Source organism: Amborella trichopoda, chromosome 6, assembly GCF_054954075.1.
Source record: "Amborella trichopoda isolate Santa Cruz 75 chromosome 6, AtrichopodaSantaCruz75HAP2 v2.0, whole genome shotgun sequence".
Taxonomy (NCBI): Eukaryota; Viridiplantae; Streptophyta; class Magnoliopsida; order Amborellales; family Amborellaceae; genus Amborella; species Amborella trichopoda.
In genome coordinates this window covers 35,690,569-35,707,172 of record NC_142341.1, presented here as the reverse complement: position 1 = coordinate 35,707,172, position 16,604 = coordinate 35,690,569, and the positions used below count along the sequence as shown (strand labels likewise).

Genomic DNA, 16,604 nt, shown 5'->3' with positions numbered 1-16,604 from the left:
CAAAAGCAGTACCGTATAGTAATTGGATGATGTCTCCCATTTGTTGGGCTGAAGGAGCAGGGTTTATGGAGTCGGGGTGTTGAATACCCGCGAAGACGAACTTGAGCAGCCCTTCGGGCCTCTCATAGTCTTCCATGAGGGCAAGTGAGAAACATAACTCTCTCCGATCATGTTTTTCTTATTTTGTATTTATAGATTTCGCGACTGTCATGGTTGCCCCCAGCGTTTTAAAAAACGCCGAGTCGAACCGGACTCGCCCGGTTCGACTCGAAAATCGTGAAAGGGGACCGGATCGCCTAAAAAATAGGAAATCGTCCGGTTCTAGAGAGAACCGGACGATTCTGTACAGTGAATCGCCGATTCACTGTACGGAATCGGCGAGTCCGTACGGATTTTTTTTTTATTTTTTTTTTATTTTTTTTTTTATGTAATCCATGATAGATTTTTTTGTAATACTTGATCGATTTTTTTGTAATCCATGATTGAATTGTTTTTGTTTTTTTGTAATCCATGATCGAATTTTTTGGTTTTTTGTAACCCATAATAGAATTTTTTGTAATCCATGATCGAAATGTTTGTTTCCTTTTCTTATAATCCATGATCGATTTTTTTGTTTTTTTTTTTTTTTTGTAACCCATGATAGAATTTTTTGTAATCCATGATCGAATATTTTGTAATACATGATCGAAATGTTTGTTTTTTTTTTGTAATCCATGATCGAAATGTTTGTTTTTTTTTTTGTAATCCATGATTGAATTTTTTGTTTTTTGCTTTTTTTGTAACCCATGGTAGAGTTTTTTGTAATCCATGATTGAATTTTTTGTAATCCATGATCGAACTGTTTTTTTCTTTTTTTGTAATCCACGATTGAATTTTTTGTTTTTTGTTTGTTTGTTTTATTTTGTTTTTTTTTTTTTGTAATCCATGATCGAATTTTATGTAATCCATGATCGAATTTTATGTAATCCATGATTGAATTTTTTGAAAATTTGTGATTTTTTTTTTTTAATCCATGATCTAATTTTTTTTTGTAATCCATGATAGAATTTTTTGAAAATTTGTGATTTTTTTTTTAATCCATGATCGATTTTTTTGAAAATTTGTTTTTTTTTTTTTTTAATCCATATTATTCAAAGAGAAAATGAGAGAGATGATGATTCTGAGGCCACCCTATCCCAGCCATATTATTCACATATTGAGTCCCAACAGCAACAGTGTAGGGATGAGCAAGAAATACTGTAAATTAAATGTTGAATGGCGGTTCATGCAGGGAAAGAACGTATCAATATTCGCATATTCATTCAAAAACATGAAAATTCTTAATGGAGTACCCTCATTTTTTATTGAATTCCTAAAAAAAAATATTTATAATGAATTTTAATAATTTTTTCGAATTTTTTTTAAGCTTTATTTTGACCGATTCCCGATCCGGATCGCCGATTCGCCGATCCGGATCGGTTTTTTGGAAGCTCGATCCGGGTCACCGATCCGTTTTTTAAACCATTGGTTGCCCCTATTTCTAATGGTCCTAGGGGGTGCTCGACATGAAAGCCTTAGGTTATAAGCATGTACCAGACTTCGAATGACCCGTATTTATATTTCTCATAGTAGAATTGAACCTGTTCGAAGTGCAAAAAGCTACAAACATTTTCGAGAGCAAGATTGCCTGTTTCGAGAGCAATAGTGGTGCAATAAGGTTCATCGTATATCACCGAAGGTGAGAACGCTCTCTGGGATATTGATGGCCCCTGACCGGTCGAGTTCTAGTAGATTGACAACTTGGAGTTGGTTAGCATAAATGGTGATCACCCCTTGATCTGTAGGAAAATTGAGACATTGGTGAAGTGTCGAGGGCTATAACCAGGCTTTCATAAATCTAAGGCCGTCCTAAGAAAAGGTTAAAGGAGGAATCTATATCTGAAACATAAAATCTAACTATATAGGTTCTCTGCCTGTCTCTTGCTTCCATCATAAGTAGTGATGGTGTGCTTAGGTTTATACCTATTCTTTTAGGGTCCTAACTGGACAGTTGTTGAGGGCTGCCCCATTATCAATGAGCACCCTTGGGACTCCATGGCTGGCCACATAGACAGTGATGTATAGGGCTCGATTATTGAACCGGTCAGTGACAAGAAGAATGTCGCTATCACTAAAGGTAATGGGCGTTGAAGCCGTTACTTGCACGATCATTCCACTTAGTTGTTCGAGTCCAGTGTTAGGTGGCACATGCGCTTTTTGGAGCACACTCTCAATTTGACACCAGTGAAAAGGAGAGCTCTTAAGAAAATCTAGGATGGATATGGAAGCAGAGATCTTGTCTAGGTGTGTCGGGAGGTCATAAGTGCTAGGGAGACTAGTGGTTTCCCCCTCTTGAACTAGTTGAGCACTAGAAGTTGGGTTATTTGTGACCAGTTGTGGCATAGGGGCAAGATTTCCTATCCTTTCCTGTAATGTATCGGCTTTGAGCCACGTTGGCTTGAAATGTTGACCATATCTTGTAAGTGAAGTGATAACCTTATTGTTAAGGGTGTAGGAGGGTTGGTCTTTGATCCATGAGTCAACCTCCTCGTACGCTCCTTCCAATTGGATTGTATATCCCTCTTCGACTCTAATTTCTGCCAAGCTATTGAGAGATTAGCTATCGCCTGGTTTAGTTTCTTCATTAAGGTTCATCTCAATGTCTTGATATTGTGTCAAGGGTTCTTGAAGGACAAACTCATTCAAGATCTCTGAAGTGACTGTCATTATGATGTCTTGCTGCATGTTTGTGGTTCTGAAGGGGTAGAGTCCCATTGGTCGTTTTGAATGGTGGGCAGCGAGATGTCTCGAAGAGGTTCTCGAGGAATGGTTTCCTTGGAATCAGTGGAGTAGCTGGCATAATCACAGGAAGATGAGTAGGGATGGATCTATAATGTATGGCTCTGTGAATGGTAGAGACCACAATTTTTCACCTTGGATCTATTGGTGAAGCTTCTGTGGTTGTAGGCGATGGTGCACTCGGCTGAGTGTCACTAGTCGGCAGTGGGTTGACATAGATTCCCATCTTTTGATTGGCCTATTTGATGGGCTCACCAGGTTTCACCACTTAAGGAGCAGCGATTGGAATTGAGTAAAGTTGGTCTTGTAAAGAGATTGGGGTGGATTCCCTTGCAAATCTTGAGAGAATGTATAGCATCTCAACTCTATTTTTTTTATTATTCCGATTTTATGTTTTCCCTGCCTTAGTTGGTATAAAAGCAAGTAAGATCCAGAGGTCCAATTTTTTTTTGTAATGTCACCAAAAGCTAATCTCGATTGCTTGGAACAAGCTTTAGAAAGTTTGACCAAAGTCGTTAAGGATTTTCGTGACAACTTGACCAAAGTCGTGGAGGATGTTCGAACCGAATTTCGTGAAATGAGTTAACAGTTATCATGGTTGAGAAAATGTTTATCCGAAAAGGGTGTTTGCAACCATAAAGATCTGATGCCAAATCTCACTGTAGAGATGAATCAAGCTCATCGACTGGCCCGGTTGCTGATACAGAACGTCAACAACAAATTTGCAAACAAGATCTACGTCTTATAGAGTGCCCAAGAGATTGTCACATGTAAAATCCAAAACTGAGGAATGTCATAAAGCTTGCAAAAAAAAAAAAAAAAACAAATTAAGGCCTTGAACACACCACCAGCTACCCAATTGACTTCTAAAGATTAAGCGTGAGGAATGTCATGAAGTTTGAAAAACAAAATTTCTTTGTTTTAGGCCTTGAACCCAATAAGTAGCATACCACCAGCTACCCCAAGTCACTTCTAAAGACTAAGTGTGATTGTGACCTTCACCTATAAATAGTCCCACTCGATACTTTTTGGACGAGAAATTGTCAGATTTGTAAATTCATAGCATTGAAATTTAACATCTCTTTGGTAGGAATCACATTTGGCCAACTGCTATTAATATGTTTTGGGTAAAATTTAATGGAGAATTCGTACCCATACTAAAAATCGAACTCAAGACGTCATTTTGTGACACTATACCACCCTAACCACGGCTAGATTTAGCCCCGCAGCTTTTTAATTTGCACGCTAGAAACAGACATCCATTACATAGAAACTCTAGAGCGATTCACACTTTTGTTTGGAGAAATCAAGGGCTTAACCAAATCAAGCTAACCTACAAAGGGGAAAACAGAAAATAGTTAACAGCAGTAATAGAATCAGATCTACGAGAAGAACCAAGGATATTTTGCATAACTGTTTGTGCACAATACACCTGAATTTCACTGTGCCTATTTCATAAAAGCAGAGTTAATCTCCATTGCCAAATACAACAATTAGTACCAAGTTCATCCATTGCACGCTATCATTATCCCAAAACATCGCAGCTGTTTCAAAGCCTAATGTTTTCATAGAACGCAGAACTTCCTACCCCAGGCATAGGCAGGAACGCATGCATGAAGCCATCCATCACTTAAACACCATAATTGTACCAATCATTACCAAAACCTTATCAAAAAAAAAAAATTATTGGGACCACTACAAAGCTCCCAGTCTCCAAATCCATCTACAAATTGGGTGATGGAATGCATGCACCACCTTTACGCACCACTCTTTCTCTCTCATCCTCATCCTCATCAACATCATTCACATGATCAGGTGGTTCGGAGTTGCGTATGGGACCCTCAGAGGGGTTAACCTCTCCTACTCCCTTGAGAAACTTAGAAACTCTCTCTAAAATGTAAGATGGAGAGGCAGTGGAAGGAGGGATGACAGTCGGGATATCTAGAGGACTCAATGGAGAGTAAGGAACCCCACTACCAATCTGCATCTTTTGTACCATGCCAGGAATGAGGCCTGGTGGGAATAATGGGTAGGGTGGGGGACCTTGGTCACTGACCTTGGTTGATGGAGTAGTGAGTTGGGGCACGGTCAATTGTTGTGTCGGTAGAATGGACAAGGGTGCAGAGAATTGAGGCGTGGGTTGTAAACTTTGAAAACTGGAGCTGTTTAGGAAGTGTTGACGACCCTCTGATGGTCCTCTTGGTAGCCCTGTGACCAATTTGGAGTTTAGAGAGGGCAATAAAAGAATTAAAACGCACACTCACCCATACACACAGCAAGAGACCTATGAGTCCGGATGGTTCCATTGAGGAAGTAGGATCTTTTGTGGGTCCGATCATAGAAGGGGTAAGTCCCGCAGTCATGTCTCTGTTTAGGGCATAGATGGTGTCGTCATCATAAACTTCCTTTGAGGCCCAAAATTGCAAAATCTTCTTTAGCCGAGACTGATTTGCATCTTTGTTTTGAGGGTTGTGATAAATTCTAGCCAGCATAGCCCCAAGAACATGTCTAAAGGCGAGGGCCTCATTGTCGAGTTGTCGAGGATTCATACGCCTCTGTAAACTGCAGTAGAAGACACAAAAAAATGTGCGAGTATTTCAAATCAGGCATTGAATGAATCTTGCAATGAAATAAATAAAAAAAGCCTCAATCTAAAGCCTGCAATTTAAATAAAACAAAAATGGTAATGGACGATTTAGGCTCAGAGAAACCTTGTTTCCAACAAAAAACTGTTCTTCGACAATTGGAGAAGCATAGAATCAGATCAAATCATCAGGGAACACAACTTTCTTACATGTACATGATAGTTCGAAAGACGCAAATTTATGGACTGACACAATACCTTACATGACAAATAGAAGAGGCAAATCTATTTATGGGTAAAGGAATGGGCTCAAGGTGAGATGCGCCACAAGATGACATCTTGAATTTCATTCCCACCAAGGGTAAGGGATGCTGAACTACCAAAAAAGAAGAAAACAAAACAAAATGATCTATGCATTGGCACTGATGATACCCCACTTCAGACAAATCACCTAATTCTATGACAACAATCTATAGACCCATATAATTGCCTTGCTGTCTCTATGAAACAAATCAGTCTTAGAATCTGCTTCATCTACCCTAAGCCTATATATCATAGGACGCATGAAGCAACAATTTAATTGCAGCAATATCAGTTGGCAGCTCCCACTATAACTGTATTGTGTAATAGCACCCCCTTTTCATCAAGCTTTCTTTCAGATGCAACCAGATCATCAAAAATACTTTCTTTCAGATGCAACCAGATCATCAGTTTCAAACTTTAGGTAGCAGTCCAGCTCAATCTACCCCGCGTCGGTCCAATCAATTAGGCATCTATAAATTGGTGTTCACATGCAATAGATTTACGTGAAACGTCATTAAAAGTCATCATGGCTTCTTCCCATAAAGAACAGAAGCCACTTACCTGAACTTATATCCAGAATGGAGTGCGGAAGAATCACCTAAAACAGGAAAGCTATGAGAAGTGCGGACTTGATTCAAGTTGTATCCACTTCTAGTCGTGCAAATAACTTGCAGAGATGTAGTCCAATTGCTCTACTTAGAACTTGTGACTTAGTATTGTATAGATATGTCTTACTAGTTCTGCTCCTGTGCCATTCTGTGATCCATTAACTGTTTTAATTATTGAGGGTGGCTCCCTTAGGTGTATGATTTGTACGTTCACATGGTTATTTAGGCATATGCTGACTGCAGTATTTAATTATCAATTATTTTTGTCAACTTCCAAAAAAACCGTAATGGGAAAGCTTGTTGATGTATTGTCAACCAGAGTTTTCAGTCTCTGACAAACTATTGAATGCTAGCTCATCTAATAGTGTCAAGGAAAAAACAAACTACCCCTTTCTAATATACATGACGGGATAAGAATAAAATTGTGATAGTAAAGTCTTGCCAAATACGTAAAGAGGCATGATAATATTGATCAATAATGACCTAAACAAGTTCAAGAGAAAAAATCTGAGGATTTGAAAGAACCTCCTATTCCAAAATAAAAGTTTTCTTTGTGTTGGTGCCATCTAAAAGCATTAGCACCTGTTTTAATTACTTAAGAACTAAGAAATAGGCGACCAACCATCTGTGAAACAAAACTAAGAATGAGTAGAGTTATCAAACAGTCAAAAAACATGGTCTTGTTGAACACAGCTAATTGGCAGAGTTACTTTACAAATTTAAAATAACTCTTGGGACATCCTATTTCAAGGGATCCACACTAGAACCTTACGCAGACCAGTCTCCGATCATAGCCCTATACTTACTCGACTCCACCGTCACCCAATTTGGCCCCTAGACCTTACAACTTCGTAATGATGTGGCTTGTGAATAGTAGGATATACAGCCTAATCTCTCAATGGTTGTCCTCCTTTGTGTTTCAAGACTATGCAAGAAGTTCCAACTCCTTTAATAAACTGATGACCTGGAACCAAGAACATTTTTCGGCCACCTCTCGTTGAAAAAATTGTCCCTCTCATCTATTATCAAAGATATTGACCTGCTTGAGGATGTCAGCTACCTGAACCCAAAGGAGAGAGCCATTAGAAACACTACTAAGATCTACCTACAAATTGCTTCAGGAAGGACGAGAATTTCAGGCATCAAATGCCGCAAGATCAAATGGTCAAAGGAAACAGAAAAAATGTTCTTCCATAACATGGCTCTCTATAGGAAAAGAAGCAATTATGTCCTACAAATTAAGGTCGAGGGCGCACATTCGAAGACCACAATGACATCTGTCGAGTGATAACTTTCTTCAAAAATATTTTTTTTGCTGAAAACACCGTCTGACCAAAAGTTGCCAATATTGAAATCCCAGTCAATCTCCAATGTGTGGTCCACCTGCTTAGGGAAACCATTCTATGAAAAAAGAAGTTTGTAGGGCCATTATCGAGCTAGACCATGACAAGGCACCTAGGCCTGATGTCTTTTCAGTGGATTTGTTCTCACCAATTGTGGTACATTGCCAAGACATTATGGACTGCTACTCTGAGTTCTACAAAAGGGGCATCACAAACAAGGGCATGAACGCCACCTTCATCACCGAGAGGAGATCAAAGACTTCAAATCCAACTATCTAATCAACAGTTCCTACAAATAGTAGCCAATGCTGACCTCCCAGCTACCCAGGAGCTAAGCCAAGTAATGTCGCCTCCCCAAGGTGACTTTGTGCAAGGAAGGCAGATCCTCCACGTGGCTCTAATTGTACACGAATGTATTGACAAACGAGCCCAATCCAACTCGTCAGAAATCATTGCAAATTAGATTTTAAAAATCCCTACAACCGTATGAGTTGGGACATCCTCAATTAAATTCTATCTTTAATAGGTTTTGGAACTACATGGAGATCTTCTATGTCAGGTTGCCCCTCCTCTGAGCACCTATAGATAGTGTTCCATAGACGCCGATGTGAGTATCGTGTACAGTGTGTATCTCAAGTGTCTAGAACTTTGTCCCAAAAACCCAATATGTCCTCGACACGTCTATGCAACCTTATATGTAGTATATACATAAATAATAAAAGAATTTCAACATATAATTTGCTAAAATAAGAAATAAACAATCTAAAATTTCATAAATATAAATAAATTTTACAGAAGAAAAATAAAAATATATCCTTCTATATATGCAACAGTAATATTTTGCATAACGCATGCCATATACATTTCACGATTGTTTTAGTAAAAACATTTATAATTTGACATTAACCAGTAATCAGTAAAATGGCCCGAGACATACAGACAACATGTCAAACCGGTGTTTATGCATGTTGATACGTGTCAAAATATTGACATGTGTCGATACCCAACACAATGAGATCTATGAAGTGTAGGTAGTACTGCTTCTAAATCCTCATCAATTGGTCCCTATAGGGCATCTTTCCTACATCACGAGGTTACGACAGAGTGATCCCCTTTCTGCGTTCATGTTTTTTATTGGGCAGGCACATTAGGCAAATCCACAGAACAAGTTTACAACCATGAATTCCTAAGGGGGTTTGCCACTTCACGACAAGGAAAATTCGTCATCCACCTCCAATATGCTAATAATATATACATGTTTTGTAATGTCACTCCCCAACAAATAGACAACCTTTGAGTGTACGTGAGATTTTATGGGGTGGTCACTATCACAAAAGTGAATATGGCAAGGACCAAGCTCCTGAGGGTTGGGCTTTGAACATATCAAAGCTCGATCCCTTGCAAGGAGAATGATTTACAGTACAGACTTTTTACCAGAAAAATATCTCAATCTACCTCTTTGCATGGGGAAACACAAGAAGGACAAAGGAAATGGCATAGTACGGAAGTTTAAAAGATGGTTAGCTACCATGAAAGGTTGTACCCTCTCCTTCAGAGGTCGAAACAACTTGATAAAAGCCACTTTAGCTAAATCCCCATCTCTCAAATGTTTCTCTTCTGCATGCTGATGAGCAAAGTCTATAAATTGGAATGGTTAATGCAGAATTTCCTCCGGAACAGGTCAGACGCTACTCACAAAATACATCTGGTGATGTGGGACAGTGTTTGCTTGACAAAAAGGTCTGGGGATCTGAGAACTCAAGAAGCAGTTGTCACACAGAGGCTCACAATTGGTGGTGGTGGTACACCATCCAGCAGATGCCATATGGAAATTTACGTAAATTGACCCTGCCCTTATGTAATGGCTAGAGAGAGAGAGAATATAGCAGATTTAAAGGCCTTGCATCACAGTGTTTGCATTGGAATGGTGTATCTTCGTAAAAAAAAGAAGAAGTATTCAATTCAGCTGCTGCTTCTGCTAATAAAATTGTGTTGCACACAAAAATTGCTCCTATTCATAATCATACTACATGCAGAGAAGAACAGAGCAGAGGAGTCGCAAACTGAAGAGTCTTTCATTAGATTGCTTTCTTCCTTCTACACAACACAAGGAGGAAAATCAAAATCATAGGAATCAAACTATTTCATGGAATGCAAGGAGGAATTCTATTCAAAATGGTTTACACTAAAAAATGGTGCTGCTGCAATTCCATACTACATACACAGAAGAAAGAGAGAGAGGGTTGTTGCTTCTTCATACAAGGCAAAGGAAAATGGATTATAGAAAAGAGTGGCCAAATTTCGTACCACTGACACAGGAGGGTGGTCTCTATGAATTGAAGGATATGGATTTCAGAATCAAAAGATTTACTTATTCGTATCAAAAAAAGAGTCACAGTGGAACTGTCTTGGACATAGTAGAAAAAGCTAGGATCAAAATGGGGAATCGAAATAGGGTTCTTGAGGCTCGTCTGGTTGGTCATTTCGCCCTGCCCCTGTTGCTTCCTCCAATTGACGCGTGAGAACATCCAGCACGCTGGTTAAGCATTTCTGCTCCAATTGCAGGTTCCAGAGCAAATCCAAAAGCGCCACCTCTGTACTTGCTTCCTCTGACATATCCACCAAACCCTGACACTGAGCTTCTGAGTGCTCGAAAATCCTCTCTAACTCAGGAATCATCGCAGCCATTCTCCCTCCATTAACCGCTGCCTCAAAAGCGAAGAATATCTTACACAACACAAGGAGGAAAATCATAATCGTAATCAAACTACTACTTCATGCAATGCAAGGAGGAATTCGACTCAAAATGGGTTACACTGAAAAATGGTGCTGCTGCTATTCATACTACATACACAGAGAAGAGAGAGAGGGTTGTTGCTTCTTCATACAAGGCAAATGGATTATAGAAAAGAAAGGCCCTATTTCGTACTACAGGCACAGAAGGGTGGTCTCCATGAATTGAACGATCTGGATTTCAGAATCAAAAAATTTCTTTATTCAAAACAAATAAAGATTCACAGTCGAAGTGCCCTGCACATAGTAGAAAAAGCTAGGATCCAAATGGGGAGTCGAAATTTAGAGAGAGAAAAAACCTAGGCGTCAAGTCGGTTTTAGAAAGTAACAAAAAACCTAGGATTCGATGGATTGTAGAGAGGAAAAACTTGAACTGGTTCGAGAGAGAGATGCTAGGGTTCTTGAGGTTAGGGTTGGCACCTTCCATGTCTGATTGGTCTTTTGCGTCCTCCAACCTCTTCACGAGGACCTCCAGCTCGCTGGTTAAGCGTTGGTGCTCCAATTGACCCTGAAGCTCCTCGTTCGTCTTCGTGAGGACCTCCAGCTCCCTGGTTAAGCGTTGGTGCTCCAATTGAAGCTCCTCGTTCCTCGTCGTGAGGACCTCCAGCTCGCTGGTTAAGCATTCGTGCTCCAATTGCTGGCTCCCGAGAAAATCCTCTTGATTCTTGGCCTCCCCTTACTCTTTCTGTGCCCCTGTTACTTCAATTTCTTGATTCTTGGCCTCCTTTTGCTCTTTATGTGCCCCTGTTACTTCAATTTCTTGAGTCTTTGCCTCCTCTTGCTCTTTCTGTGCCCCTGTTTCATCAATTTCTTGATTCTTGGCCTCCTCTTGCTCTTTCGGTGCCCCTGTTACTTCAGTTTCTTGATTCTTTGCCTGATGTTGCTTTTTCTGCGCTCCAGTTTCATCAATTTCTGGATTCTTGGGATCCTCTTGCGCCCCTGTTTCATCAATTTCGTGATTCTTGGCTTCCTCTTGCTCATTGTGTGCCCATGTTACTTCAGTTCCCTGATTCTTGGCCTGATCTTCATCGACCGAGGTTTCCGGGGGGTCAGGAACCCTCAGCGGAAGGTCCGTCGCCATGGCTAGAGAGAGAGACTGAGAGGTAGAGAGTGAGAGAGAGAGAGAGTTTGAAAATGGGAGGGGCGGGGAAAGGAGGGAGAATATATATATATATATATATATATGGGCGCGTGGGAGATTCTTGAGCGGTTGGTTGTTGGTTGAGCTGGACGTTACAGCTCAGCACCGCTCGCTATTCATACTCTCTCTCTCTCTACTTCTTTGCCCGCACCTCTCTCTCTCTCTGCTTTCCACTCACGGGCAAAGATATAGAGAGAGAGAAAGTGGAGGACGTTTTTGGAGATTGAGGTATGGGGTGGATTCTATTTTGTTGGTCACTCATAACAGTCCTCATGGTGAGGATGGGGAACACCCGGGCATACATTACAAAACTTGAGTCTTTGGTGGTAATAAGTTGCGAGGATCCAAGATGCCAAAGGTTGAAGATGCTCAGCGATCCCTGCTTATTTTAATTGCTCTAAAGTTTGGAGCATGTATCAAGTGTAGCATGCTGGCACAATTGGGTTTTATTGTTTTTATCTTAGAATCATTTACGCATGGACCTGAAAACTTTATCTAAAATACCAAATGCTGAAGAAATTAAAGATATGTCAATACGCCCATCAGTATGACGCTTCATATCGTATTTTAATTATTTTTTTTAATTTTTTTGTTAATGTGCCCTGAGCTATAGGGGTAGTGCCTCGAACTACCTCTGGTCTTTTGAGCGGTCAGAGGTTCCTATCTTCGGACCGCTCTTTCTTATTTTTTGAGAAAAACAACAATTTGAGTTTGTCATCCTCATAATACACTATATGTCTTTTTCTTTTCTTTTTTTTTTCTTAAAAAAATTAGTAGTCCAAAGATGGGAACCTCACACTGCTCTCTAAACTGAGCACAACTTAGTTCCAGGGCGGTCTGAGGTCCACATCCTCAAACTGTTGTTTATTTCTTATTTTTTGAGATAAATTGTAGCATGAGGATAGGGCCCTCAGACTGCTCAACATTGATCCAACTATTGTAACCTTGGACCACCTAGGCATTTTCCTACTAATGACTACACTTTGCCCTACTAACGAAAAAAAAAAGCTAAAATGTGCTCCGAGGATAGCATCCTCAGACTGAGGGCTATTTTTTAAAAAAATATAAAAAATGCAAGGTGACCGACTTTTTTTATAATTTCTTCTTATAAACATAACATTTTGTAATCTAGGTTAAGCTTTCGAGTCCATGCGCAAATCACTCTTTATCTTACCGCTTCTATGTCAATATAGTTTGTCATGCCAATGTTTCAAAATCAGCACCGGTGGAGTAGATCATTCCACCATAGATCCATGTCAAATTGTTGGATCAGTTATCAAGATTGGGTCTTAAACACTCTAAATCAGTGATCCAAGAAATATTGAAGAGTAAATAAAATAAAATAAAAATCACAATAAGTGTTTATACGATAGGGATTTAGAGGGGACCTAAACAAAATTAGACAAACTTAAAAGAATATATATATATATATATATATAGAAAAAAGCTGGGGTGAGCCCACTAGCTCCTGGAATAATATAAACCCAACAGCACAAATTGAATATGGGCCAATCTGATGAATACGGATGTCTGGTAGTATTTTAATTTTAATTTTTTTTTTATAAAAATCCAAATCACTTAAAATTTTAGGTGCGTTTTCTTATCATCAAGCCGCAACTAATAAAAATATTAAAAAACATTCTCAAAAAATCAAAATGACCAAAATACCCCTTAATATTTTCAGGGGTATTTTGATCAATTATTTCTTGTAAAATATTATTTTGATATTTTTAGAAGATTCATCTAGTTGTGATGTATATAATTTCTAAATTTCAAGTGATTTGAATTTATAAAAAAAAACTTAAAATTCAAAAACTATTGGACATCCGTGATCGTCAGATCGGCCCGGATTCATTCTAGGCCGTTAGGGTCATTTTTTCTTGTGAGCTAGTGGGCTCCCCTATAGTTTGTAAGTCAAGGACTATCAATAAATTGGCTCGCCATAAAATCAAAAACAAATCATTTTTATTTTAAAAAGTCAGATGAAAAAATCGGGTAAAAAATACGAATCGGCAAATATACTTCATATAAAGATATTGTTAATATATCGGATTAGGCTAAAAAAATCAGAGTAAAAAAATCGGATAAATTTATAATATTAGAATTTTTGAAATTCTAAAAAATAAAAATTATGTCAAACCCATCAATAACTAATTCATCTATAAAAGCTTTACTAGACTAATATAATTAAGTCAATTAACTTATATGCCTCGTGACTCTGATGCAATCATCCACTATTAAATACATAATTAACTAGTATATGCCAAAACAATTGTACCGTATAAATCTACCCATTACATACTAAAAATAAATATACTATATAAATTTATTCATTAAATACTTTAACTATAGTATGGTGACTATGGTCACACCATAGCTATGGTTAAAGTTTTGTGAATTTCTTTAATTGAAAAGAGGCTGGTAAAAATTTGGGTTTCACAGTTATGTTTACAGTTTAGAGCAGTGTTTAAAAAAACGCCGAGTCGAACCGGAGTCGCCCGGTTCGACTCGGGAATCACCATGGAAGGATCGATTCGGCAAAAAAAACGGGAATCGTCCAGTTCTAGAGAGAACCGGACGATTCTGTACTTGATCGATTTTTTTGTAATACTTGATCGATTTTTTTGTAATCCTTGATAGATTTTTTTGTAATACTTGATCGATTTTTTTGAATCCATGATCGAATTGTTTTTTTTTTTTTGTAATCCATGATCGAATTTTTTGTTTTTGTTTTTTTTTTTGTAACCCATGATAGAATTTTTTGTAATGCATGATCGAATTTTTTGTAATCCATGATCGAAATGTTTGTTTTTTTTTCTTGTAATCCATGATCGAATTTTTTGTTTTTTTTTTTTTTTTTGTAACCCATGATAGAATTTTTTGTAATCCATGATCGAATGTTTTGTAATACATGATCGAAATGTTTGTTTTTTTTTTGTAATCCATGATTGAAATGTTTGTTTTTTTTTTTTGTAATCCATGATCGAATTTTTTGGTTTTTGCTTTTTTTGTAACTCATGATAGAGTTTTTTGTAATCCATGATTGAATTTTTTGTAACCCATGATCGAATTGTTTTTTTCTTTTTTTGTAATCCACGATTGAATTTTTTTGTTTTTTTTGTTTGTTTTTGTTTGTAATCCATGATCGAATTTTTTTTTGTAATCCATGATAGAATTTTTTGAAAATTTGTGATTTTTTTTTTTAATCCATGATCGAATTTTTTTTTGTAATCCATGAAAGAATTTTTTGAAAATTTGTGATTTTTTTTTTTAATCCATGATCGATTTTTTGAAAATTTGTTTTTTTTTTTTTAATCCATATTATTCAAAGAGAAAATGAGAGAGATGATGATTCTGAGGCCACCCTATCCCAGCCATATTATTCAGCAACAGTGTAGGGATGAGCACGACAGTACAGGTGAGCATGAAGGATGGACAATCTTCGGGGATTTTAGATTGGGAACACAACAAAACACTAACACTCAGGGATTTGGGAATAGTCAGACGCCTGCTAATATCGATGATTCGTTTTTAGATCGAATCAGCGAATTGTTAAACGAATTCAATCAATGGCACCAGCGTGACCAAGAAGAACAATAACGTCGTCTATCATTTTATTTTTAGATCATATGTTACTAATTTTATGCTTTATTGTAGTCCTTAACTATACTGATTTGTCAAGAGGTCTTAACTGATTTTTAGAGAGAGAAAAGGATAAGGGTTTTCTATATTTTTGGGGAAACAACAAGCAGAGCTGAATAATTAGGTTTGGGGACTAATCCTATATGTACAATTGCTTGCTCTTGTAAGTTTGCACAATGACATTGAAATCTGCATCTATTTATTTAAATTTAAAAAAAAAGAGAAAAAAAATTCATACCTTCAATCTGCAACAGTGGCTTTGAAGAACATTATGGGGCATAAAAATTTCTAGTTTAGGTTTATTTGTTTTTCAAAAGCACGAAAGTAGCAATGGCTGCAATACACAAAAAGGAAAAAAATAAAAAAAAATCTTTCAAAAAAAAAAATTATAGGTAAAAAAAGATGCAATTTTTTGGCCGGATTTAAATCGTGTTATGAAAAAACGTGTTTTAAACGTTTTTAAGATAACTGCACGTTCGTTTTCTCGATCGTTTCAAAAAATCGTCGTTTAAAATTGTTTCCATAAAAAAGCCGTTTTTTTGAAAGAATCACCAATTAAACGGTGATTTGCTAACTATGGGCTCACCCTAGCATCTTCCATATATATATATATATATATATATATATATATATATATATATATATATATATATATATATATATATATAAATGCTGAGATTAGCCTACTAACTCATATGAGCATATATGTTCATATGTGCCCAACGGTCCAGATTGAATCTGGGTCCATCTGCGACCTCATTTTACGTGTAAAGTTTAATTTTTTTTATACCAATCCAAATAATTTGAAATTTTCGGCGTGTATTTTTAAAAAATAGGATAATCTAATAAAAATATAAAAAAAATAATTTGAGAGAAATAAATTGATCAAAATATCCCTGAAATGTTTCGTGGGTATTTTAGTCAATTTATGTTTTACAAATTATTTTAAATTTTTTTTTATTAGGTACGCCTTGATGACAAGAACACACATCTAAAATTTCAAATTATTTGGATTTGTAGAAAAAAACTTAAAATTCAAATACGAAATGAGGTTGCAACCACCAGTTTAGCTCAAATTCAATCAGGGACATTGGGCTCATATGTTCATATATATATATATATATATATATATATATATATATATGAAACAAAAGGAAGAGTCAATAGTCGATAATCAATTATAATTTAATAATAACAGAAGAAATAAAACAAACGAAGTAACTAAATAGAAGAAATAATTAAGACATATATATTAACCAGTGTTTGAAAACTCGGCGAGTCGAACTAGACTCGCCCAGTTCGACTCGGGAACCGGCATACGCGTGCCTATTTCACTGCAATACCGGAATCGCTCATGTCGAAATGAAGATTTG

The 16,604-nt window shown here is 37.3% G+C and overlaps 1 protein-coding gene across 2 annotated transcripts; it reads right to left on the bottom strand.

Moving 5' to 3' along the window:
- Positions 1-9,709: 9,709 nt before the first annotated feature.
- On the bottom strand, positions 9,710-12,004 carry LOC18435066 (uncharacterized). Of its 2 annotated transcripts, none has more exons than XM_006845122.3 (2): positions 10,869-12,004; positions 9,710-10,382 (listed from the first exon to the last, which is right to left on the bottom strand). In XM_006845122.3, exon 1 carries the CDS (start codon positions 11,527-11,529, stop codon positions 11,125-11,127), a length of 405 nt encoding a protein of 134 aa, XP_006845185.1. In that variant the 5' UTR covers positions 11,530-12,004; the 3' UTR covers positions 9,710-10,382; positions 10,869-11,124. The 2 variants fall into 2 exon arrangements, with proteins under 2 accessions (XP_006845185.1, XP_020523455.1); XM_020667796.2 differs by having other exon boundaries at positions 9,710-10,360; positions 10,869-11,617.
- Positions 12,005-16,604: the final 4,600 nt, after the last annotated feature.

Excerpts from the sequence above, each read along its gene's own strand:
- LOC18435066 (XM_006845122.3), bottom strand. The coding sequence starts at position 11,529 with ATGGCGACGGACCTTCCGCTGAGGGTTCCTGACCCCCCGGAAACCTCG.